This window comes from Dromaius novaehollandiae, chromosome 12 (genome assembly GCF_036370855.1).
Source record: "Dromaius novaehollandiae isolate bDroNov1 chromosome 12, bDroNov1.hap1, whole genome shotgun sequence".
NCBI classification, from domain to species: domain Eukaryota; kingdom Metazoa; phylum Chordata; class Aves; order Casuariiformes; family Dromaiidae; genus Dromaius; species Dromaius novaehollandiae.
This window is the reverse complement of record NC_088109.1, coordinates 7305230-7333119: the sequence shown is the minus strand read 5'-3', so window position 1 is coordinate 7333119 and position 27890 is coordinate 7305230. Positions and strand designations below refer to the sequence as shown.

The 27890-nt window shown below is 36.6% G+C and overlaps 1 protein-coding gene and 1 long non-coding RNA gene across 6 annotated transcripts in view; one reads left to right on the top strand and one right to left on the bottom strand.

The window, feature by feature from the left end:
* Positions 1 to 27671, bottom strand: part of PPARG (peroxisome proliferator activated receptor gamma) — a 64366-nt gene extending 36695 nt beyond the window's left edge. The window contains exon 1 of one of the 4 annotated variants that reach the window (XM_026099551.2): positions 27544 to 27671. Coding sequence is in view for 1 of the 4 variants with exons in the window: in XM_026099550.2 (XP_025955335.1) it covers positions 26070 to 26100 (31 nt within the window). In the remaining 3 variants the exon portion in view is untranslated. Of the gene's footprint in view, positions 1 to 26069; positions 26317 to 27044; positions 27172 to 27543 lie in introns of those variants that run through there. The other 3 variants (XM_064518837.1, XM_064518836.1, XM_026099550.2) reach the window with 3 other exon arrangements.
* An 11-nt stretch (positions 27672 to 27682) lies between these two features.
* LOC135329677 (uncharacterized) overlaps positions 27683 to 27890 on the top strand; it is an 82984-nt gene continuing 82776 nt past the window's right edge. For both annotated transcript variants that reach the window (XR_010391216.1, XR_010391215.1), the window contains exon 1: positions 27683 to 27792. This is a non-coding gene — a long non-coding RNA (uncharacterized LOC135329677). The remainder of the gene's footprint in view (positions 27793 to 27890) is intronic.

Sequence of the window (27890 nt, the reverse complement as noted above, 5' to 3'; positions counted from 1 at the left end):
AGTGCTGTTTTCAGGTCCCTTAGTGTGAAAGATAGGGCCTGATTTTGTGGTATGTTGTGTTCAGAAAGTAATTAACTGAAGTCACAGGAAGGTGTAGATGTTCATCAGTTCTAGCAAGATTGGGAAAAAAAAGTTAGCCCTTTGTCCTATTCAGTGTTCCTCTGGTTATTTAGGGAAAATTGCAATGTCTTACTCCATCTGCTTCTTCCTAAAAAATCCTCAGATGAGCTACTATTTAGAGTCTTTGTTTCAGTTCTCCACCTGTCCAGTGAAAGAATATATATTTTTTTCCTGGTCTTTGCTTTGTTACTAAGATCATATTGGCAGAGAGAGTATCACTTTGCAAATTTTTAATATTCCTGATTATGCCTGAGCACAATTGGGCTTTAATCTCAGTTTGAGCCTTTAGGAGCTACCTTCTTTAATCACTTACTATATTTTTCATTGATAGTATCTGTCAATATAGCAGGCTTTATCTAATGGGAAAATTTTTCACAAAATAAAGGTCATTTTGTTTGGTATATACCAAAATATATATATTTTTTTCTATATTGCAAACAATGACTCAAAGCTCTTGGACATATTCTATTTAATACATTAAAACAGCTAGTGAAGGTCTCAAGGTTCTTAAATCTAACAAACCATAAGGTTGGACCTGCACTACTTTGTGTTCTGTTGCTGCAGAGTCAGCAGAGGGAGCACAACATAACTAAAAAAAAAAACCTCTTTCCAAGAACTCTGCTGACACCATCAGTGATGCTCTTAAACAAACAAACAAGCAGAAAAGTACACAAAAAGAGCCTGTTGGCTGATAAATCCCAATTCAATGTTTGACAAAATCACAAAGGATTTTTTTGCCAAACTCAGTGAGCTTCAAGCTGCAGTAAGAAAAACAAAGTAACAGTGAAAAGCTATAAAGCAGCACTTAAAAAAAAATCCCGTTACAGATTTTTGTAGTGTTATGCTTGGATTACCAAGACAAAAAGGATTTTTTCTTCTTATCCATGCACATTGTCAAAACACTGGTACAATTCAGGGCAGAAATTGATTAATTTATGTTGATGAACTGTGCACTGAATCACAGTATATTACATTGTGAATATAATATATTCACACACATGTATGCGCGCGTGCACACACACACACATTGAATACACAATATATTTAAGTGCTGTAGGACTTAAAATAGTAATTGAAAGCAATCTTTTTGCAAGCAAATTACAAGTTAAACAGCTCTGATTGTGGCAAAAAACAGGTTTACTTTAGGTAACTGATGGAATGAGTGTTGACAAATTTTTGTAAACTCAAACATTTTTCTTTGAAAACTCAGTATACCTTCAGCATTCCTCTTCTAGACCTGTGTACTACAGCAGCAATGAAAACACTTCTGCATGCACCTTGGACACCAAGCACAATTCTGCTTGTACCACTGTCTCAGTAAACCTGCAATTTTTCTTATAAAGTATGAATTTATGAAAAATATTTACAAGAATAAAAACTGAGCTCACTGCAGAACAAAAGAACTAGACTTGGGGGAGTTTTTCAAATATGAGAGAAATCTAAACTAAAGCTACAATTTAGGAGAAAGTAAATTACAGAAGTATGCTTTTCTCTTAATTTATCTTATTTAACAAAGAAACTACCTAGTGTCCTCTAGCAAATGTTGAATCAAAATCTGCTCCATGGTAGCTAATGATTTAGTGAAGAAAAAAGGTCAAAGAAGATCTGGTCCATCACTTTTAACATCAGCCCAGACTCCAAGCACAAGATCCAGACAGCAGAGGACGTTTTCTTGCGTGCTCCTCTGCCCCAACTCCCAAGCCATCCAAACATGGCCCAAAACAGGACATGCCCATTCGGAAAGATAACTGACAATACCAAAAAGGATGCAACACGTACAACATACTTACTTTTGAAAGAATGGGAATAAACATTCCTTATAAGAACAAGCCTAGTGGCTCTAGAAAAAAATAGTTTTGCTACATCTTTATGCAGAGGAGGAGGGACTTCTCACCAGTGTGACAGGGTGCCTTCAACAAGCACATCTCAAGGGTTAATCACAGAGTGGGAGGGGCATGAGCTTATGAAAGTCTCCTTTTCCATTGCCGTACTAACCTGCAGAACCAGCACAGGACCAGAACTGTGACAGCAAAAAGAAAAGCAATAAGCTGCGGCTGAGTGGAATGTTAAAGGTGTGACAAAAAACTAGATACTCCCAGGAACAACCTGAACCACTGCCACCAGTTTCTGTCACATCTCCACGATGCAAACCATAGAGGAGTGCTGAACTCCTCTAAGATGGCTAAGAACCAGGCTGAGAAACCCAAGGGCTGCACCATCCTAAAAGTAGTGGCCTGCAGGGAACAGTGACACTGAGATCCTTCAAAAAGCCAAACAGAAAGTAGGGGTGGTCAACCCATCCATCCTCTGTACTATAGTAAAACATCAGAAGAGACTCAAGAAACGATGAAAGTCATTTGAAAAAGCCAAAAGCAAGCAGCTCAGAAATCAATAGGAAATGTCTGCTATTCCTATAACTGAAACATAACTACAATCTGTGATGACTAAAACCACAGTCCATAAAATTTACTACAATGTTTAGCAGGTAGAAGCTAGTAAAAACAGAAAAAATAGCCTGTTCAGGGAAAAATAGAGCTGCATAATTTAAAATATATTTTCTATTCTATGCCCATAGAATTTATACAAAATGGCAAATGGCCTGGGTTCTCATTTGAAATAGCAGCATTTTATACCCTTCCAGCAACATAAACCATTGTAAATACAAATACAAATGAGAAACAAGCTCAAAAATGCCACAGGCTACTTAGATATGGTACAAATTCTACAATTCTATTTTAATTATTTCATGTAGAGTTTGTTGCACTCTGACATTTGATAGCTATTGGTGAAACTTTAAGCTATTTCAGGATATAAAAGAATTACTGATTACAAGGCTGTGCTCAAAATTTACTTAATAGAAATTGAGAATAGGGGACAAGGGAAGACAGCTGTATAAGAAATACGGGTGCTTTTCGTTCAAAAATGTCTTAAAAATACCTCATACTCCTCAAAATGGAAGTGATTGTTATTTCACTGTATTGAACAAAAAACCCAGAAGCACAGAAGTCCAAAAACTAAGATATCATCTGATTACTAAAAGAAAAATCAGAAAAAGTATCCACAGATTTGTAAAGGATAAAGATCATATATCAGTATTTACAATACACATAACTGCGTTAGTAGGCTCAAATCTGGATCTTTTTGTTTGTGAGTGACTTAGCAAAGTCAGAAACAAACAACATGCCTCTAAGTTGCACTGGAAATATTGTAAAACTATCTCATGATATAAAATGTAGGCGTCACTCTCTATGAATCATTATGATTTTAAAAAGGATACTGATAGATTGGCAGTGAATCACATTCGATTTTGTAATCAGAAAAAGCTGGCTTCTTAAGGGAGACCTTTGCCCCCTTTGGCAAAGCACAGTAACTTAATGTGCCAAGCTACTAAGGAGTAGGCCTTCCCTTGTCATGGAAGTGGCCTAATAAGGCTGAAGTCAGTCATTGATTTTAAAATATACAAACATGCCGTGCTGTATATAAGATAGCAAAGCTTTATCAACTAGCAAGACACAGCTTAACTGACAAGATCATTAATACACTCAGAACTGTACGTGGCTCAAAGACTCAATGCACATTTTATAGCTGGCATTTACTTATACCGGGTAAACTTCATATTACTCAGAGGTCTAGTGAAAGTTTCACTAACTACAGAAAATCGATATAATACGAAAACTTCATATTTTTGCTGTTTAAATCCACACTAATGGTTTTGTTCTTTTTTTACACTTTTTTTTACCATTGAAGCAACAATATGAGAAAGCATAAGCTTCTTCCAAATCCCTTGAAATTGGATTCTTGCTGTGTGTGCTAATTGGGGTAATTAAAGACAATAACCCCTAGAAATCTTCCCCTATATCCCAAAGATCTACAATAAGAGGATAATATGATTTTTAATTAGTTTCAAAATCAAATGTCATATAATATAACAGACATAGGCTTTATCCTGATTTCACATGAGTTCATTATGAATGTATGTTTTTATTAACAGCAGGAAGATCAGAAATTACCAGAGAACTAAAATCCCTTTTCATTCTCCAGGTTTTCAGTCAGGTTAGTAGGATTCAGTGCATGCCATTCAAAGTGTTTTCACATACAGAAGTTTCCTACGTAGACTTAAAAATACTTAATTAGCAACTGTGCTTTCAGGTGTCATAACTTCAATAGAAAATCAGTCTTTAGGCCACAGTTAAGCAAAACACGCATTTGTATGCTTAATTTTGAATATCCTGTTCTTGCTAAGAACAAGCACTTTTTTAAGCTCAATTCCTGGCTAAGGAAGGATTTCTTTAATTAGAATCTAATATATAATATATTATATAATATATTATATGTAATAAACCATATATCATATGTGCATACACACAAATATATCAATATATGTTGTAATACAGATCCGTAAGAAATTAGGTTCTTGTAAAATGCCATATTTAATGTGTAACACTAACAGCTGTGACAGCACTGACCTCAGCGTTAATAAAATAAACTCCCAGCTACTATGAAGCAGCCGTTTCAGTCTGGTTAGCCAGTTATCTACTGTATCTTTACTTAGCAGACAGAACTGCCTCAAATTATTTAAGTATAGTAGAAAAGCTATCTAATAAATTTATATTGGCCTCACACGATTCATTATATGAACATTTGCAAATTCCTCTGTTGTTTCATAAGCCTTTAGCATATCAAAAATTTTAGGCATGCGGTATGATAAAATATAGTCAAGAACAGTGGTATAACCATTGCAGCTATCTAAAAGATAACCCTATGTTCCCTTTTTTATTTGGTTTCATTAGATCACTATCTTTGTGTCTTTTAGTATATTTTAATATGCTAATTATGTACTTTATTCTCTGGAAATGATGCTTAGTCAATAATTACAAACTAAGGCAGCAATGTAGCAACAAATTCTACAATAGATGGACTCCAATATGAATAGAAAGTTTGTATTTCTTTTAAAAATTTTAGTGACTTCAACAATAAATATCGTTTATTATGTTCACAATATGCAATTAATTTTTTTCTTCTGAGACATGTGCAATGTTTTATGCAAATATAGAAGACTTTTTAATATAAATGCTTAAATAACTATATAAAGTTCTCTCAATTTACTTAGTAGTAGCACTGAATTTATTGAGATTGTTCCCCATGTATCGTTTAAAAAAAAAAAATCTATCCTTTTACAGATGCATAAGACCATTTGTAAGAATCCTAGGAATTTTTTTTTCTCAGACTGTCAACCCAGTGCTTTTTAACATTCAGAAGACAGGCAACTTAGGTATTGTTTCCAAGAGATGAGCTAATAAGGCATACGACTTTAATAGGGTAAAATATACTCATCAATATCCTAAACTCAGTTCCTTGCCATGGCAAAATACTGAATACTCCCACAGGAAGAGAAGGAGGAGGAACAAATGCAACATGAGTTGAAACTCATTCCTTGAATTAAATCCCACTTTTAAAGTTTTTCCTGGCAGTCAAATATTTTGCATATTATCCACAAAAATTCTTCTCTCGTATCAGGAAGAGCTGTTTTCATCACAAAACTGTCATTTTCTAAAATACTAAAAATGTAAAATTTATTTTAATATGTAAGGCTATAAATAGGGCCCATATATTTTAATCGACCACAATTTTTTTTATTTCTTATCACTTAAAATATTTTAACCTCCTGCACAATCAGTAAGTCCTGAAAGTTAAAAAACACCATGTTGCAAGACTCATTCAGGCATTTAAACAAGCCTAATAATCTTTGTAAATTAAGTACATCAAATATCTCAGCCTGACAGGGAACAAAATTTCCTATGTGTTATACCCCAAGTATAAGAAAATAGTCTGTGTATGTGTGTGTGCACACACTTGTGCGTGTGCAGCCACTAAACTCTCTGGCATGAAGCTAGTTCAAAAATATCAAAACTTGGGAAAGTACAAAAATAGTACCAAAGGGGGCTTAACGTTTAGCATTCTCTTCTTCTAGAAGCCCCAGCAAATAATCTAGCACAAAAGTGTTTCAGATTTCATGTGGAATAGAGTTATTTACATACTGTTAATAACATATATTTCCATTAGCAGCTGAAAATCTTCTACCAGATATTTCTACACTTGGAAGGGTTATACACGTACCTATCACAACCTAGTGATACAGATACCTCTTCAAAGTGGTATATGGCCCAGTGCAGAGCTGGAAGATGCTATTCTTTACTTCTATCATAATCGTTGCCATCACTCTGACAAGGTAAACACCTGGCAAAAGAAACTTGGGACCCTACTTCAACTGTATATTAAAGCAGGCTTTGTCCCAGCCTAAGTGTGCAGTAAGAGTACTCAACTAAAGTAACTTAGTAATAAAAATATATGCACTGTTGTACACTATCATCTGTTACACAAATGTATCTTGCATCTTTTAAATGAGCAGAAAATACTTTCTCAACTGTACAAACTAAGCAGCACATAACCTGTTCAGCCACTTTTCAGTGATAGAGCAATCTCTTGTCATCTGACTACTGTACTTTTGACCCTCCAGAATATTCCCAACTAAAATACGCTGACAAGTTTTCACATGCGATTCAATAACTATTGTTCTCAATACTGTAGGATACTTACCACACTCTTAGAGCAATGTTCCTTGCATCTTATGTACTTCATCTTTCTAAATATCAGTTTTTCCAAGTATGTTTAAAACTATCCCATCAAAGTGACTTCATACTGTCTACACAAAGAGCGCAGAATCAGGTCACAAGTAGGGTAAGCTTGCTTTTGTAACTGAAATTGCAATATTGTGCAACACTGACAGAAATATGTAATGAGCATCAGTGAGTTAATTATGAATTGTGCTCTAAAATTAAGTTATCTTGAACAGTTCCACTTGGGAAGCTTCTATGGGACTACAGGACACATTCATGAAGAGAATTTTCCCCTTTCTTGTTTATTGGAGGCAATATAAAATAGATTATAATATGACAGTCTACTCTATATTTTATCCCCAAAGAAACTAGGTGGAAACTTTTAAACAGAAATTCAGCACTGAAGACTGTTTATCATAAGAGATAAAACATAAAATAAGAATTTTAAAGCCTGCCTATGACTAAATATTAGCAATCTTAGAGAACAGATTCCAAAGTATCAACTATAACAAAACAGTTGGCCTAGAATTAGCACCAACTTTCTTTCTTTCATATTTACGATATTCCTTAGCTTCAACAGAAATTGTAGGTATTTGGCTAGGAATTTTCTATTTGAGGTACTTTAGAATGGCTTCCTGCAGACTGGAATGTAAAACCTTAGCAATTACAGAACACAGAACAAAAAAACACAGCCCAGAATCAGAGTTATTGTGAAACAGATGATACCCAGAAGCCCTAGAACAGAACTGAATTATATTTCCTTAAAAAAATAAAATGGATTAAAATTACAAATTGATAGGGTAAAAACTTCCCTAAAAATCTCTACGTAGTCCTGCAAGTCAGTCTATCCATTAGACAAATCAAACCATTTTGTTGATGTCATTTCCACTTCTGCCATCTGATATTAATAAAAAGGAAAAACACTTTATCCCTCAAAAAGAAAATATCACAGTACATGCATTTAGGGAAAGGAGCATCAGGGTAACATTGTATTAGCATTCAAATATGCATACCTACTCAGCCCTTGTTCAAGGTTATTTAAGCCTTGTGTCACCCATATCTCATTAGTTTCCATGAAAAAAAAGCCCCCTTTACACAAGCTTTTCTGAGAATCTGACATGAGTCTTTGGGAGTAGCATAGAATTTGATAGAGATATTTAACTCTATACCAAATGTACTTTTCAAGGGGAAAAAACAAGACACCTTTCTCTTAAGGATACAGAAATCACTTCTTAAAAACACAATGGGTTGTCATCTCTGTTTTCTATGCTAACTACAAATTTTAGGTAGACTGCTGACTGAACCCAAATGAAAAGATGAAGACTCCCCCTGCAGTCTTCTGATGAAAGAGAAGACAAAATAAAAGAAGTGTGGGGAAAGAACACAATTTCAGCTTTTATTTCATTTCAAAATCATTCATGCACATTGAAAAGAACCCAGACAGCAGGGCATATTAATATTAATGTTTAACCAAACATATATGCCTGGCAATAAACAGCACTGGTTTTGGAGTTCCATGGCTTTTGCTACTGTTTCTTGCCCCCAGCATATCTTAACATTTTAAAAATTGCCTTTGATGATGTTCTTCAGTTTTTAATATTGACAATCTTAAACCCATAGGGTCCATGCACAGCACGGCTCTGAAGTCAGCAGAGTTTTGGTGTGCATAGCGACTGCATGACTGTACAATTCATTCTATTAAAGTAAGATGGAAACTGGTATTGCTGTTTTTGACAATAGACTTAAGAGTTAAAATGACATCATTTTATGACACCAAACAGAAAGTAGAATATCCACAACTAAGAAGAGTTTACTGTTGGGAACAATTTACTAATGTATATTTCCAGAATCATTATTTTCAACAGCTGATGCTACACAGTGTATTTTTTATATTTCTTTGTTTTCAGCTGTAAAGAATCTACCAAGGCTTGAGTGAGTCAATAAGGACTTGGACAGCACTTTGTATTTTGTAAATAAATACTGTTGAGACCATGAAGTGTCCGTTAACTCTAAGCTAGAAAATCGCTGGGAGCACTGCCCATTTTGGATTTTGGATTCCATGAAGCTCTGTACGTGAGACTGACAACTGCCTATAGAGATCCCAGTTCCTATAAACTCTCCTGTTTTCTTTAATCCTATAAACTGTTATTCCATTTCTATCTTTGACATCATTTGCTAGTTTCAGTTGAGGAGAAAAGTGTATAATCAAGTTTAACTTCATGGCAGTAAGATTAATAATTATAGGGTTATACAACACTAACAATAGTGGTACAAGCAGAGGAGCTATGTTAAATTTTAACAGCATTAAAAAGAGAGGAAGAAAGGGCCTGAGAAATTTTCAGTTCCCTTCTGTCACGTGTTTTCGTCATCATTTTTTTTCTGTATTCAAAATACTTCAAGAATTCCTTCTCCAAGTAACCTGAGAGGATAACCTACAGCAAATCTTTCAGCTCCATGTCCTGATAAATAAATATATACACTGCAATTTGAGACAAAACTGTATATTTATATTAGGATTTAAATTTATATAAAGAACTTCTTCCTCTTTTCATATAATTTTTAGAAAGTTTATTGAGAGAGGGTAAGGTAGCACACTGAAAAAAATCATAAATCAACTGTTTCTGGAAGGTGTTATTTTGAATAATTAAATGTAAATATTTTTCCTTCATCTAAGTATTGTCATTTTCACATACAAAGCATGAATTATACACTGGACTATCGACCCTACACTCTGGAATACTTGGGAACTAAACTGTTTTATTTTTAAATCAAACATTCGTCTTAAATTTATTCAGACAGAATACCAATAGTTAATTATGCAATAAATTATACTGTCACATCCTATTATTCTTATAAGCTGATTTGTTTTCTAGGTAAGCAATTATAGTGTGAGGAACTAAAAGTTCTTACTGTGACTTTTTGTAGGCCCTCAAGGAAGCCTGGGAACAGTTAAATATCATGTGGCTCTGGTAGGGTACATTGCTATATTCAGGAGGAGTTCCTGTGGCTTTTAATGCTCTGAAATAGTTCTAAAATAATTTTAACTTTTTTATTCCTCATCACAAATCAATAATTTGCAAATTCCTAGATGCTGAAGTTGAAGCATCATCACAACACAAATGACTGGTTTCTAAAAAGATTCAGTTGTATTTAATAAGAATCATATTAAAATACAATTGATATTATAACAAAAAATAAGTCCTTAAGAGACATCTGGATTACGTTCAGTGCAACGTACTGTAATATAGAGCCAAATTTCAGCAATAAGACCGTTCTTGCATCCACGGTGCATGCAGAACTCGCACTGAAACTTTCTGAACCATCTCTAATCCAAAAGATCAGAGGGGGGTCTTCAATAGCAGATTGCTTCCCACATGCCATACTTCCTGTCCTTTGTGTAACAAGGCATGTACATCTGTTTTAAACCTTATTACTATACTCTACAAAATAAGAACAAATTAATTTACAGCAGTTTAGGTGATCTGCCAACACTGCCAACAGTGATATAATTGGTTTAGAGGGATATGACAAGGAGAATAAGGACAACTATAATCTAATTCCATTACACCTATCTAAACTGAGAGAGCTTGAGAATTTAGGGCCTGGTTTTGATCTCTCACCTTAACTTTCTACTATCGAGCATGCCATCGCAGGCCAAATGCCAAACTATCCACAAACCAGAGACTGGTTTTCATTGTGTTACCAGAAGTATCAACTTCACAGATTTATCTAGGCATATCTTTCCAATGTAAAGCACGAACCTGTAAAATGTGCATGGCATACTATATAAAACTATTATATTTAGATAATGGCTTTCCCCATGCTTTCTAAATTTCTAAACTCTGGAACAGACTTTCAAATGTAAACTGGTATTGGACCTGGTTCATTGTTTGGAGCTGAGGAATATTTTGTACAACTCTATAACATGCTCACTGAGTCAAACTTGGGGTAAAGTACCGACTCCTTTAAAACTGATTTCAAAATTGCGAACAACTTCCATTTAGTTTACATTTTGGGGGTGGTTTATTGAGCAGGAATTGTGTACCTCAGTCAGTATTATTGGTCACTAGCTGAACAGACTATATTCAAATTCTCATTGCCAGCACAAACATACATATCGTACTGAAAGACCTCTCAGACTGAACATTTGTTATAAGCTTTCCTCAGACATTCTGAGAAAATCAATGATCTATAATCACAGATTAGGGAAAAGACTAGAAACTATTGACACCGTGATCAGAGTAATACTTAAATTGAACAATAAATAGCTTCCTCACAAGCATCTCAATGAAATCGGAAAAAGTTGCAAATTTCATCATGTTTGTCAGATTCAAAGCCTCCACATCATCAATGGGTGACAGACTGAATCTCAAAGCACAATTGCATCTTGCATCTTGCCAGTTGTATCTTTATTTTACTGTTTGCTCTCGGATGTTAAAAACACTCTGTTGGAAGCAGTTCAAAAATACATTGTTGGAAAATTGTTAATGCTCTAGTCATACAATGTCATTTTGAAGCTCCCTGGGAATTTAGATTTGCACAGCTTATTAGGATATGACCTTTCCCTTGATTCTTTATTTTAAGATCAAGTTAACATGAAATTTCCCCAGTGGGAGTTGCTGTGCTTCCTTCACAGATAAGGAAAAGAGCAATGGCAACTCGGTATAGAGAGAACTTTCATACGTTTCTACAGTACAGACAACTCTGTGGTCTTGACAGACATCCAATGCATTCCTAGAGGTTGAGAGGAAAGTCATGTGGTATACTAACTAAAAAAAACCCTCAGGAACATAACAAAGGTATTCCCTGAATCTTTCACCCCCCCCTTTTTTTTTTCCTGCAGGTCATTTGAGATGAAGCTTTGAGGAATTTTTAGGGCCTATGGACTCCTTTTATCAGAGGACCAGGGTAGCACTGGCTGTGAGATAGCGATTTGTTTCTGGAACACATTAATATTTCTTTGAGTGAGCAATTATCACGAAGGAAAAAGAGTCCTATAGAGGTAGCACATATCTTCTCTCACCAATTCACACACTTCAGCATTTCCATGCTTATTATATCAGGATAGGTTTTTCCTGGGTTTCTCATGAAGCTGACCTAAAAGCAGGAGGCTGAAAAATTAGTTCTCAAAATCATCCTTTATGGCAGGTATTCACAAAGGCTAGTGAGAGTAATATCTCTGGAGTTCCTCGGTGGTCAGAGAGAGAGGTTCCTTGAGGGGCTGATTCGAAGCGGCTAAAGTAGTCTCTCACTCTAAATTGTTCTGTAGAGGAGTCTCTGTCTGTCTTTGTCATGTGTGCTGACTACCAACTAGCCAATAACACCATTTAAATGCACTGTTTATATGCAGTAAACACATTTTAGTAGTTTAAGACGGTTATAGTCAACATCTTTCAGCCCATATCTCTCTATGGTGATGAATCCCACAGAGATAATTACTTAAATAATTAGAAGTTAAGTAATGCTGCTTATATTTGAAAATTTTCAAATGGTCAAGACTTCAAAAACTAACAGTTTTTAATAAATTATTACTCAAGAGAGAATGATTTGCTCACTGAAAGTAAAATTAGTGGGTCAATAAAGGGACTGATAAAAGTAATTAAATATTTTGCTTTCGCGATATTCAGGGTAAAAGATAAAAGATTTTTGCTCAACTACAGGTATCATAATAAGAAAAGAAACTGATGACAAAATATACATATATATTTTTTTTTATTTTAAATGCCATAAGTCTGCTGACTCAATACTTTAGCTAGGCCTTGTGCATATGATGTTCTTGTAACGATGCCATAATATTATAATATAAAGTAATGCAGTATAATAGAAATTCATCTTGATCATATTTGAATGTCATAGCAATGACATGGCCAGCAAAGCAATACAAAGGTTCAAATAACTCCTAAAACCTCAGTCAAACTTACAAGTTTCATTGGTCTGAACTTTTTTAATTAGCAAGGAAGTTCTTATTAGACAAAATAAATTTAGATAAAACTTTAGATACTGTCCTCAACTCTTCTCATAATAGTCCTGCGCATTGTTGCACACATTACTGCTGTAGTTTGCGCGTACAAGCAAAATGCAGTCCTTTAAATTTTCCTGCAACAGCCGTTACAGGGAGATGTCCCCATTAGTTAAATCTGTATTTCCAGAAGCAGCCCTTCCTCTTTCAATGATTGACAAGAGATACTAGTTTACTACTTTAAGAAGCAAGTAGCAGACAGCCTTAAAACCAATCTAGATTATATGCAGACTGTAGGAGTTAATTTGCAATCAATCTGAGGCTAATCTGTCTCTCCTGGGTAAGTAAAATGTCATTATCTAAATTACTAGTTAAAGCCCTCTATGAAGTACAAGTAACAAAGAACTAAACAAACCGAAACTGATGTGATTTACTGGATACATCTGTATAGTAAACTGATGTCATAAATATTTAACTTTGCAAACGAATCTACAAAGTTTCTAGAAAATGCTACTAATAGAGAAAGAAAAAAAAAAAACCAGAAAAGCCTACAAACTCACAGAAAGAAAAGCAATCTGTTGGCTAACCTCATAGCTAATAGAAGAGTATATCAGCAAGCATGTTTGAAAAATGATTCAACAGAAATTGTGTATCTTTTTCTACTCTGGTGACATAGAGTCTCAATGCAGATGCATAGTGTAGGTGCTAAAAGTTTATTTACAGAGGGCAGGACTGAACATTTCATGTGAACACAAACAGAGCATGATAAAGAGCTTTGTGTCCCATTAGTAATTTAAAGAATTGTGATTTGCTACTCCCAGCACACCTATAATTGAATTCCTCAGTCATAAAATCACTGGTGCCAAACAAGTTCTGATATCTTTTATCAAGCCTCTTTTTTCTTGTCATTTGTTAACATATTTCTTATGAAGCTTTTCTTCTTTTTATAGATACATTTGCTTTAGTTATAAATTAACCCTGGAATTCACTCTCGCAGAGGCCACGAACTGAAGCTTTTCTATTCTCTTGCAAAAGTTTCAAGCTTTATGAATATATGATTTGGAGCACTTTTGAGTAACAGTAGGTGGTTCAACTATAAAAGAAAGGAAATTTCAAAAGACTGACAAAGTAATTAAGAATAAACCATAAAGTTGGGATGCTTCTCTGTGCCTTTCTGCTCTGGAAGCCATGACTAAAGTACCAAAACGTAACATATTTGCCTGTGGGATTTCTGGTGCTTCCGGTTCCTTGTAGCAATATTAACTAAGATAAAGTCTCATTCTGCAAGGTCTTTCTAACAAGTTGCGTATTTCAGTAGCTCCTGAAGATGGCCAGCACTTTCCAAAGGTATGCAGAATACTTTAAAATTTAGACTCAAATGTGATAGGAACCATATTAGAAAAACATTAATATATATTTAATAGACTGATTCAAATAATGACCACTGAAAGAGCCATTTTTCATTTGATAAATGTAATCCTAAAGAAACTAGGTTTATAACATTCACTGTTTCCTACTGTGTGTTGCTGTTGGTTTCTTTCTCCATTCATCCCAAATAACTTTTGAAACCATTGGTTATCTTCAGCCAAATCTGACTATAAAATACAGAAGATTTATCAAGTTTTATCAAAATAGGTGCCTAAGATGTTGCCAGTGTCACCACTAAAAGACGATCAACAGCTTGAGCTCACTGTGTATTAGGTATCAGAAAATCCAAATAGAAGCTCCCTAGAAAACAAATCTGTAGAAAACTAACTTCTTAGGCTCTACTGTTCAAAGAAAAAATTGTATAAAGACAGAATATTAATTTTTAACAGCCAGGATAAAGCACACACTATTTCCCTTTATTTGTCCTTCTGTGCTACTCTTACCTTCCTTACAAATCATTAAAGTTCGAGAAATCTGACTTAATTTGACATAAGCATGCATTTTTTTAATGGTTTAATTCCTGTTTTAACTATGATTTTCCATGGTGGATCACTTTTTTTTCAAAGTACCTTGAAGATTCAGAAAACAGAAAATGATCTTACAGACTTTGCATTTCTGGATTACTCTTCTTGATCAAGTTTAGACTGGCTGCGGTCATAACGCTGTGTACACTGCATGTAATAAGGTAGTGACGTAATCCAGTTTGTGGTGGGTTAAAAATAACACCGATTTGTTTTTTAAAAGGTGACTTTAAAATTTGTTCTCACTTTAATAATAATGGAAAGGATTGAGGAGCCCTGGAGTGTTTTTCTGTATAAACAGTTTTTCATGCGGTGGGTTCCCCCTTCTCTTGTCTCTTATATTTAAGACATTAATAAGGCTGACATTCTTCTTGCAAAGGTAAACAGAACTTCATACTCTACATGCTATTCCTGAGATTTCCTGTCAGTTATTTGAAGTTAAAATATTAAAATTTTATCTTGCCTCGTGCTTTGTCTGATTTGTCATATTTTTATTAATAAGCTGCTGCCTTGTACTCTTCAAAAATGTTATGATTTACTCTAGATTTCTTCTTAAATACTTTATCTGTTTAATTATCTATAGTGGGTTCTTGCCATATCATTTTCATGTATATTTTCTGCTCCTTTAACTGAATCGATAGTGACACAGCTGAAAGGATTTTAAAAGTAAAAATATTTATCATCTTTTAAAACAGAAATGAGTTTTAAAATAGTGGCCACATGGTCAAATATTTTAGCTTTTAAATGTTTGAGCCTTTTAAAATCCATGCTCACATTGTTTAGATTTTAAAACTCTGTGATTTCTATTTAATAAAAAAAAGTACTGTTACACACAGACACAGTCTGATTTGGCCCTAATATTCATTTGTAATCTCAATCAGGTAAATGAGATGGTGAGCATAAAGGCCAAATTGCACGGACTACCCTGAGGGATCAGCACCATAAAGTTATACAGAAGTATAACCATCTACTCTCACACCTTGTGTACACATTTCATAACTTTGTTTGCACTGTGTACTTTCACTTGAGTCAAAAGGAATTTTCAGAACAAACAAGTTGTAATGTATTCTTTAAAGGTGAGCTACAATGTTAATTACCTGTAATTCTTGGTATGGACAGTAGAACAGTAAAACTTCCAAAATATATTTCAGAATATAGAATGACTATGTCATGTAAAAATATTTTAGTAAAATCTGTTCAGAACAGATGTACAAATACAGAGAGAATTCGGCCATCATGCAAGAAGAGCTCTGATAACGACTCGACCCTTCACTAGGGGTTAGAAAATAATTTTGGGGACTACTTTTAAAGAGCTTGGGCTTTACATGTCTTATGTCCCTTTATTTAGTTATATGAAATCCAAATTAAGAGACAAGATTTTCTTTATACAAAAAGCCAATGGTCTACAGCCTCTCCTTTGCCAGATATACAAATTCCACTTTTGGCCCACGTGCCATAAGACCTCAAACTTATCGAGATCTCCAATTTATAAATCATTACCACTTTAGAGCCAAAAAAAAAAAAAAATCTATAAATGAAACACTAAACACTGCTCATCTTGGTCCACAGGCAGGAAGAAACTTAAAAGGAAATTATAATAAATCTGAGAGGCTACTTTAGCTTCAGTTATATTAATAAACTAACAGCTATATTAATAAACTAAAGAGTACCAGGATTCACTCTCTGGCCCTATTTGGTTTCATTCATATCATCAAACTCTCTTACACTGGGTGGGCATATCTACATGGCCTGTTGCAGATGGTCCCTGGCTCATGCTAACTACAAAAGTGTTTCTGGATAGTGTTTGAATGACTGTTTGTTGGTGGAGCCAGAACTGGATCAAGGACCACCCTAATTTAACAGTTTATCAATCCAGTTCCTGAGCCTGTGCCCAAGCTATGGCACTGTTTAATTTACTAGTACAGATGTAGCTTTTGAGATCAATTAGACTTCTCTGAGACTAGTCAATATAAATTGCTTCGGGTCTTTTTTTCAAAATCACCGGTTTATTTATTTTTATATGAGCTTTATTTCTAAATGCGGTACCACTTTCTGCCTGAAAGCAGGCAGTACATGTAGTAGGTACTCTTAGCTTTTCAGAAGTGGAATGCATGCAATTCTGAAGGCATCAACATCAGTGTGAATGTGAATAACCCTCTAGAACTCTCCCAAATTTCACCAAACATGAATTTTTTTTGTATACCCTTTTATTGAGCACTAACATAAAATGTATTTAACTATTTTTTCCAAATTCGCATTTTATTCCAGTGAAACATTTTATCTGTGCAAAAAGGAAACTGCATTGAGGGCAAACTCTAAAATACAAATTACATTCTTGATACGCAGAAAAACAAAATGAGTAAAAGTTATCAAATTCCAGTAATTACCATCTAACAGAGGTGTTGGGCTACCTATCTAAGTGTCACAAGAAAAGAGAAGAAATATTTTTTTGCTTCAAGAACGCACAACATACAAATGGCAATATTACAGCAAACTGGGAATTACCTATTTATCTCAGCTGATGAACAACAACTGCTCTAAGATCAGGTTACTGCGTCTACTGGATACGACAGCTACCATGAAATCCCCCCTAGCTTCTATGAGCTAATATAATCCACTTGCCATATTGTTATTATAGAAGTTTTTTCTCCGGTTTACTTTCACAAAATCTCAATCAGCAGATGCTTCTTTTAAGGAGCTATATGACAGTTTATATGACATGTAGTTCAATAAAAAAAAGTTTTACTTAGTATTTTGCCTACGTCGTCTTAATTTAATTCCTGTATTCACAGCTAAATGAGCACTCTATCACTCCCACAGTTCTGAATTCCAAATAATTCTTTTTTCCCATAAAGTAACTGCCAGGTATAATTACGAAATTCATTAGCCCTTCCTGGAGTAATTGTCAGGGAAGTGGCAGCCATACTTGCATCTTTTTCTTCTTTCTACTTTCATTCCAGGGCAATACGAGAGTTTCTTTCTACTTTGTCTCTCATTACACTAGTTCTCTTCTTTGCCTCAAACCTTTTCCTCCAATTATTTTTCCCTTCAAATGCAGATCTGGGGAAGGAAGAGAGAGAGCGGTCTACTATCTCTCACTATTTTCATGTTTTCCTACTTGTTCCTTTATTTAAATCCATTCATTCTTACATTATAGGAGATCTACAGGACACTGTTTCAGCAGTGACAACAAAAGCCAGTAGCTACCCTTCTGTCTAAGGGTCAAGCTTCTGCAGAAATTTAAAGTTGCCACATGCTGTATAACATTGTGCTGTGCCTTCCTGTTAGTGGATGGGGGAGGAGACAGGAATCTGCTGCACAGCCTGCGTCAGAGATTGTAGTCACACTACAGTACATCAAATTTAGTATATGTACAAGTTATTGTTATTCTGAACTTACCTCAGACTTCAGCAATATTCACTGCCTGTTCTCCTGTCCTTAGTGACAGGAAAGCTGTCACTTGCTGTTAGCATATCAGACAGTTCCTGTTCTCAAAGGAGTAATAAATAAGGCTAGATTTAAAAAACAGAACAAACTTGGGCAGAAAAAGAACAATGAGTAGAAATGCCAAAATACAGTGAAAGACCACTTTATGGCACTGTCAGCATATCTTAAACCAAGAAAAGCTGAAAAACTCTTAAAAGACCAGAGAGAAGAATTCAAGACCAAGAAGGTTCCAACAATAAACTTTAAACTTTGAGAAACATATTCAAACATCTGTATTTTTAAAGAATTTCCCTGCTTTTTAATATCTTCTTTGACAAGCACCAAAAGGGATAAATAAATAAGGTAAAATAACAAAATCTTCCCACAGTCTGCCTTTGAAATTTCCTTTACTTAATTATTTTCCTTTCTTAATCCTCATTATGGACAGATTTTTCACTATTCCCCAACTTTCTTTTCTGCTGGGCCTCTGCAGTTCCACACTGGTCTTAGATCCCTGTCTGAATCCACCACTACAGTTATACTAATCATACTGAACACCAGTAGCCTCTATTACAGATTAAAGATACTCTAACTATTCCATAGTATCATAAACCCAAAGCATATCATAACCTTGCAAGTTACTCCACCTATTCTGCATGAATTTTGTTCTCTGGATATTTTTGTTTTTAAAGAATCAACAGAACACTCTGTTGACAATATTTTTTTGTTGCTGTTTTAAGAAAACATAATTGATAAAATATTCAGGAAGCAGTTTTCTGGGTTTTTTACTTGATCTCTCACCCACTCAAAATTGCCACCCTGGTGACCCAAAACAGAATGGAAAGAAATGCACATGACTTCCACATCCTCAGTGTTGCATTGCAAAGTATGAAACAGCATATTACGTACAGTTCAGAGGGCTGATGTGCTGCATGTAACTTTTCTTGCATAAAGAACGGCTTTCTTAACAAACTGAGTCATGAAAAATTTGACAGATACCACATACCAATGCACAGAACAATGAAAACGATGGCAGCTTCATAGACATAGGATCATTTCATACTGGAATCAGTTACCATGCACTATGACATGAGCATGCTTCTATGTTTTTTATATAAATTAAAACATGAAAATATGTTTTGGGGGAAAATGGACTTTTAATAATTTATTTTTTGGATTACGAGTTTTATTGCTGAACATTTTCTAGATGTCTACAAAAAATATCTTTGTTGGAGGAAAAACGTATTCTTGATACTGAAGGTTTTTCCAGTACTTCTGCAAGCACTATCAAGCACTCTTGCCCACCTCAACTCTGCTGTAATTACTATTTCTTAAGAAATTAGTAATCCTGGTTTAAAAAAGTAATTCCTCAAATGTAATCATCTCCGTCACAAAATAACTTGCATAACCTGCCATTTCTATCCCATCTAACCTGAATAATAACCTAAACTAGTGCAATGATTTTAAGCATGCATTTTATATAAGGTATTGGATTACTATAAAAAACAAACTAAACAAGATTTTGCGAAAGTAATTAATATATGCTGCACCCAATTTAACTGGGTAAAGTTAGCCTGCTTGATCACGAGGCAGGCCCAAAGAACAAGTCTTTGGGCAGTGCCCAAAGGAAACTGTGCAAGGAACCCTCTTGGGTCTCTTATTCATTGTGCCATAATGTTCTCTGCATCACAAGAATAATTAACCAGTTCAAGACAATTGGCCAGCTCATATTCCAAGAAGGTTGTGATAGTAAGGGAAATCATTTTGCAAAATAGAACCAAGATGGATTGGCAAATTAACTGTGGAAAGCAAACATGCAATTTGCTTGCAATAGCATTTCTTTTTTAAGTGTGAACATCCAAGCATTAAAAAGAGTGAGCAAGAAACAACTAATTAAGCCCATAGGTTTTTTGGAAGTTATTCTGCATTGCCCTGATAACGAAAAATACTATAAAACCATTGTTAGAAACCTGAAACCTTCAAAGTAATTCTTCAATGTTAGGATTTTATTTCCCATTTTAAGGTCAGTAGTTGTCATAACCTTTTGTAGTATTAATTTTGATACTTATTCTATAGTTAATTGTAACAACGTCTACGTAGCTGAGATCTTTAATAAAAATCCTACTCAAGGCCAATTTAGCAATTCTGGCCATAGCTCTAATGTAAATGTAAAAGATCCAGAAAAAAAAAAAACTTTATAATGCTGCTTATTTCATTCAGAGAACTGATATAATGCTAAATCCTTTTGCTTTAAACAAAACTTAAAGGTTCATCTTTTTGTCATCTCAAAGCCATCTCCAGCAATAGCTGGAAGATCTGAAAGTGAAAGCATATTTGCAGAACTTTTGTTTCCACACTCTTTAATAATGTTCTGGGCAAAACTTAAAAAATCCACACCTTCATATGAATGTTTTGCAATATATAGTCATTTGCCAAACTCTTTTTATGTTGACAATTACTACAGGATATTTAAAATAAATTAAAAACTAGAATGCTTTTCTTAATACTTCTAAAAATTTCTTAAATCGAATAAAACACCATAATGTGTCTTGATTTACAAATAGGCCTGTTAGATATGCGCTGTTTAAATGTGAATGATGGCATCCAGGAGGGATAATAAAGAAGAATTACAGTAAAACAGCAGAGAACTTCAGTAACTCTGTGAAAGAAATCCATCCACTATCAGTGATTAACTTTATAAGATTTGGAGAGACAGCTACATCACTAGGTCAGTGTAAGGACTTTGTTTCAGACATACTAAGAGCTAGAAAGGAAACGGTAGATAAAATAATTTTTCATTGTTCCAGAGAGAATGAGCATCTCAGCTTGTGGCCTCTTCAAAATTTCTCATTATTCTATCAAACATGCTCCAAATAAGGTTAGAGAAAACAGATAAAATTCTGTGCATCTAAAGCAACCTTCTGCCCTCACGTAATTCTGTACTCGCCTCTCTATTGACTTCTTTGGGTGTAACTGAAAATAAAATTTGGCTTTATATTCTTTACATTCTTTGCTAGGATTCAACATCAATTTAGCAGTATACCACGCTATAGCATGCTTCTACTAAGCTTGAAAATTGAGATTCAGCATAAAATTTGTAGCTGAAATACCACTGTAGGGAACAGTGAACAGTACCTCCAAGTAAAACATATTCAAGATGAAAAGAAAAACTCTTCACTTTTATTTACTGTAGACATAAAAAAGTCAGTACCTAAACCTATCATGAGGAAATATGTACGTTATGAAAGGCAGTAAATAGAAGTGGCTGCATTTTTCCACAAGCCCCCACATTAGATAGCACCACAAAGCACCAGGTCTAGGTAGTAAAACCTGTTTTTCTGACCACCCCTACTAGAAAATCTTGGTGTGAGTGTTAAAGCCTGTAATTAACATTTTTCTTTTCATAGTTCCTTTTTTGGGGGTAACAGAGTGACTCTTTTGGTAGTCTGACATATGTTTCGAACCACCATGACTGAGAACTCTCCTCACAGCAATATTAAAATATTCCCCTAGCATAAATTTTGAAAATGATCAAAAAATTTGTATCGTTCTATTTATATATAGATAGCAACCTAAGTTCAAAGCCTCTCAAACATCAAAATTGGTGCTACATAACTGTGAATATCTACAGCAGTTACACAACATCTCTGTTCACTAAATCTAAACAAATACCCAAGTACTATGGACCTACAATGCAATATTAAAACATAAAATCCTATTTTATGCAATATAATGTAATTACATACTGTGTAAAAAGTTTAAGAGCAGCTCATAATTCTGGGCAGGGCTACTTTGTGCAAATATGAAATTCTCTGCAAAGTAACTGCTTAAACTCAGCTGAAAAGGACAAAAATCTATAGGAAAACTTCCATTGCTCACACTTGCTCTATATACCTATTCCTTGACAGCTAGAAGCATCTGTATGCAAAATAACATATCTAGAACTCTATATGTTTATACAGGGAAGTTAGAGGAATCATAGAAGGAAGTTCCCTTCAAAAAAAAAGAAAGAATAGGATTCAGGCAAGAAGGAATCTAAAAAGTGTCACAATCAGATTTGTCATAAAGTGGAAAGACGCAAGTCCCCATGGAGCTCATGAAATTATCATCACCAATGAGCCATTAAACAGCATGAAGTATCATGTTCTCCTCCCATTGTAGCTGTTATAAGACCCCAAAGTAGAATGCATGTCTAATTTGAAGGCCTAGCATAAACTGATCTTAACTACAAAGTCTGTATGACAATGTCAGTATTTTGCCCACAGTTAAAATATGTTAAGAAATTGATCACATACATTCCAGAACATAAGGCAGAGAAATATATTACTTCTGTTTCCCTGGCATTTCTAAAACAATAATATATATTTATGGCTACTTAACTTCAAGCATTTGGTCTCACTGAGCAAACAGCAACTCCTTTAGAGTTGGACCCTGTATTTTCTGTATACTGAAACCACAGATTGTCTTCAACAGTAATTGCATGGAAGCAAGCGTGTACTTGATAAATTTCTAATGCAGCACTTCAATTGAAAAACAGACTCTACTAAAACAACAGAGCCTCCATTGACTTGAATGAAGCTGTGATGTTTTTCTAGACTTTATGCATCTTACCATAAAATAACATCATCTTTTTTTAATCCTGTGGAATGTTTCATATATTTCTCTGTTGGGCTATCATCCAAAATTTATTATACTGTGTTATCACATAGGTTTTCTATATTACTGACATAAGTAGGAAGTCATTCTATAACATAGGATTAATCCACTAACTACACACACAGGTATCCCTTACAGGTACGTACACAACCATACCGTAGATATACATACATCATATACATACAAAAGCATATTTGTGCCTGAACATACATACGCACAGCTACGTAAGCTTTGTGTTTTTAAAACTGCTAATTATCAACCAGCAAAGTAGACTTTGGGATTCATAGACTTGAATTCATAGACTTTGTCCTGAATGTGCAGACTGCATGGCATAAAGGTGATCTGCTTAGTCATGAGGGAAGGGGGTGGCTTATGCAAGTCCACAGAGCATCATCTGATGGTTGATTACAGAAATTCACAAACCGGCTTTTGAGGTAGTTACTTATCTTCTCTTTTCTAAGCAGAATTCATTTTGCTATTTACAGTCAAAGCCAGTAAACAGCAGAGTAAAAGCAGCTGTATCTAGACAACAGGGTGCTGCTTAGAAGTGGGGTTTTTTGCTATAAATTTGGGGATTTGTTATAATGCATATACCCAACTTTTTTGTTTGTAATCATGCAAATTAGAATCTATTACTGCTGTAAGCATAAATAAAAATACTGAAAGAGTAAATCAAAATTTTTGCATCAATCTCACTGTTACATTGGGTCTCCGATGTAAATTTGTAACTATTTGCACTCTCATATGATATATCATACGGCATTAAGGATACCAACAACCTTTTCATCTGAGTGAGTACCAAGATGGCCCTAACTGGACTGGGCTGTTAGGCATTACCACAACACGAATAATAAGAAAAAAAAAATCTGTGTAGTTAGTGTATCATGAATTTTAATTGGAGAAAGGTATAACTGTTTAGTTTAATTCTATAGAATTGTTTACAAGGGGACAAATAGGCCAAATAATATACTGGAAGGTGAGAGAGGTGGGGGGGAAAGAAAATATGAGCCTGATCAAATTGTCTTAACTTCTGTGAAAGTTTTGAGACACAAAGACTGCAGACTAAGCGTCACATATAACTACTTTTCTGCTAAACGGAAAGAATAAAAGCCTACAAAAGATTTAGGTTTACATGTGCCTCGTGATGTGGGAAGAGCCGACTTCTTTGTAGCAACCGGTAAAAGAGAAGTCCGTGTTGCAGTAAAAGACCTCAGGCTGAAGTGGAAATTCAGCCTTTCCAATGGATGCCACATAAATTTTCTCTTTCATATCTCCTTATACCTACGAGATCTGAAAGCATCCCAAGCCCCACTCATCACTGGTGTTATTACTGCTAGCATCACAATCTGCCTAGCACCTGCATTTTCTACATACTTTGTTACTGGAATCTGATAGAAAGTACAACTGAAAAAAACCTGACTATGCTACATAAAAAAAAAATAAAAACAAATAAACAAAAAAACCCCAAACACAGATAAAAGAATCATAAGAGGTTTATCATTTCATGTAGGAATCACTTTGCAGTTCATATTACTGTGAAACTAACTATCTGAAGACAAAACTTACGTCTCTTTCATTTTTCATTCAGTCTTGGAAAAGCCTCCACAGGAAAAATAAAGATTTTCCCCCTCCCGAGTGCTCTACAACAGTTAAATAAAGTCCTTAAGAACTGATCTGGTAACGGGAAATTCCAGGTTCTGTTTGTTGCATGGATATGTAGGACTTGAGTATAAGAATGTGATCTTTTGCTTCGTATTATCTCTAACTTCTTTTTTTACTGAAGAAAAAGGTAATTGATATACACAGAACATTTGGTATGCAGTATCTGAAAAAAGAGATTCCTACTCTTAAAAATATATATATCATTATGGAAATACAGCACAGAGTAATTAGGATTCATCATCCATTATCGTGCTACGTTCGGACAAGTCTGTTATTAAATAACTGTATTACTGATGAAAAAATGAAAAAAGCAGCAATAACTAATGGGAGGAATTGTGTCCATGACTTCAAAGGGACCCAGCATGGAGAATTTATAATTGTATTTTAATTTCTCTTGAGTACTGTGCTGCAAACTGTTCTAATGTATGCCAGAACAGAATACAGGAATAAACCTTGAGACAAAAAGTAGTAAAAGAAACTCAAATTCTGAATATCAAATATCCACAACTAATGATTCACAATTGGACAAGGGAAAAAAAAAAGACCGGTAAATATATTCACTGCAATTTTGAACAGATTATAGGTCAAAATCAGAGGGAGGCCTCAGAAATCAAGACGAAAATATCCTTAAGTACACTTTTCATTATGAATATTAGTCTATCCTTCTACAAAATAGAGTTTTCTTTCTACTTTTACACTTTTTTCCTGCTTTTACAACATAACTTCTTGTAAAATTCATTTTATTAGCCATTGCTAAAGGTGGAAGTTTTTACTGACATTAACTGAAGCTGGGCCTCAATTTATTTTATTGATTTAGAAATTGATTTATGGCTATTTCCAAAAGTTGACGGAAAAGAGTAAGATTTAGAAGAAATGTTACTAGTGGGTGTTTTTATCAGTATCATAAGAAAAATTAAAAGCCACAGCTTTAATATTCATCAACTAAATTCTAATATTTTGCCACCTTCATTTTTTGTGATATTTTATTACATGAAATATAAACTTATATCAGTGGAGATGGTCTTTATGCAGTGACCGTACTGTAATGGAAGTTTCACCGAACACTGACATTTAATAAATTTTAATATCTAGTAATTTAACAATGAGCCATCACTAAGAAGCGCATACTCTCTTAAGGCAGTTTACAGATCTATAATCTGTGAATCACTAACAGTTATTGAGATATTTTACAAAACTGATGTCCCAGAACACTCAAATTCAAAAGCTGCCTGCATAAAAATAGCTTTAAAATATATTCTTATTAGTTACCATTCAAAAATCTGTCAACTATTTTTTCAGCTATCTCCCCACCTTGACAAGGCTATGTTTATGTTGTGCCACATGCCTTAACACACTGCTAAAAGTGATTTCTTATAATCTGATAATCGAATCTCTAAGCAATGTTTGCAGCAACTTTTACTGACAGCCAGAGAGAATAATAATGCCAAACACCACTTTGCACAGCAAATTCTGGTATCAGTGAGAGCACAACACATGAAACATGTTTACAGAGGACAGCACTGAATACCATATGTCATACACAGTTACTTGGTGTACACTAAGAATTTTTAGTTAACTAGTAACAAATTATAGTAACCTTTGAAAAGTTAAAGTTAAATTAATGATTAAATTGTGGGCTAATTGCTACCAGAAAAATATTTTTTATTGTTGGATACTTACTGTTAAGTGGGACACTACAGTCATGTTCCATAGCAAAGACTCTTTTAGAGATGGGACAGTAGGTCTCCAATACAGTGCTATCTCAAGGATAATTATGACTGACCGTTCTGATTTAAGGGAACCTAAACCTAGGAGTCCACAGTACACGGAGAAACTGATAACTTCCTGAGCTTTTCATCAGGATAAGTATCAGTCTTACGTCACTGCATTATTAATAAATACATCACTGTTAACTCAGCATGGTATTGTCATGTGTACACAGCGCCGCAGAGTTACAACACCACAGGAACTTGCGCTCTGCAGTTGTAGAATACCCTGGAGAGAAGTGACACCAGGAAGGTTACAAAACGCCCCTGCGAACCTGAGGCATGCCATCAAGACACCACGCATTTCGACACCACATCGCAGTGGCTGCAGGCTCAGAAAGGCTCCCTGACTGTCTGCGGTTGAGAAATCGGAGGAGGGAAGGGGGAAAAAAAGTCTTTTCATTCATGCGGGGCGCAGGCAGGTGAGCACCATCACCTCCCTGCGCGCCGCTCCCCGCCGGGGCAGGGGCAGCGCCAGCGCCAGCGGGCGGCCCGCCGTCCCTCCCCGCAACCGGCCGCCGCCTCCGCCCCGGCCCCGCAGCGCCGGCATCGCCCCTCGCCCTGCTCCGCGCGCTCCTCGCGGCGCGGGCGGCGAAACCCCCGGGCCGGCCCCGCGCCCCGGCCCCGCCGCCCATACAGCACCATGGACACGGGGCCGGCCCGGCTGCCGCCGCCGGGGGTGGGGGGCCGCGCTCGCGGAGGTGCCCGCCGCGCGCTGCCCACCTGCCGCCCCACCGAGGGACCCGCCGCCGCCCGCGCCCCGTCCCGCCGCCCCGCTCCCGCCTCGCCGCTCCCCGCGGGCAAAGCCCCCGAGCCCGCCCGCCCGCCCCCCGCCGCCGGGCCCGGCCCTCTCCGCCGCGCCGCGCCGCGCCGCCCGGGCGCCCCTCACCTCCGGGGAAGGCCCCCCGCAGCCCGCACTGACCTGGCGCTGTCACGGCTCAGCGGGAGAAACTGTTCCCTTCTAGTGGGATAAACTCCCCCGCTCGGCCCGTCCTACCGACCAGGCGCCGCCTCCCTCTCTCCCCCCCCGCCGGGCGCCGCCTCCCCGCCGGCCCACGCGGCCCCGGCCGAGGGGCGAACCGCCGCTGCGGGCTCGGGGCGCTGCGCGGCTCGGGGCGCTGCGCCGCGCGGGGCTGCCTGGTGCTGCGCGGGGCTCGCGCCGCGACCGTTGGCGGGCTGCGGGGAGGGGGGGAGGGGCGGCGCGGCGCTGAGGGACCGGGCGCGGCGCTGAGGGACGGGGGAAGGCGAGGACGCGGAGCGGGAGCGGGTCGGCGAGGAGGAGGAGGAGGAGGAGGTGCCGCTGCTTCCTCTCGCCTTTACCCGCGTCCGTCCACGGGAGCCGGTTCCCTCCGGGCTCGCGCCCGCTAAGCGGGATCCCAAGTGCGTACCTGCGGGCAGAGCGCGGCCCCGGCAGCGGGTCTGGAATTTGATCCCTGCTCTCTGTAATCTCCTCCGCCGTGTAACTGAAAATTCAGTTTTTTTCCGGCTGCTGACTGCTTTCTCTTTTGCGTTTCCATGCTCCTCCAGCTAACTCCTCTCTGCGCTGCATGTAGCCGGTTCTGTCACCTCGCGTCGGTTTGTGTCCTACTGTGAGAGGAATAAAGGCTTTTCTGAAAACAGTCTTAGCAGTAACAGAGGTAAATCAAATTCTTCCCCCCCCCCCTTTTTTTGGCTACAGGTTATCTTCCCCCCCCCACCCCCCACCCCACAGGAATGCAGAAAGAAATGGTATAGG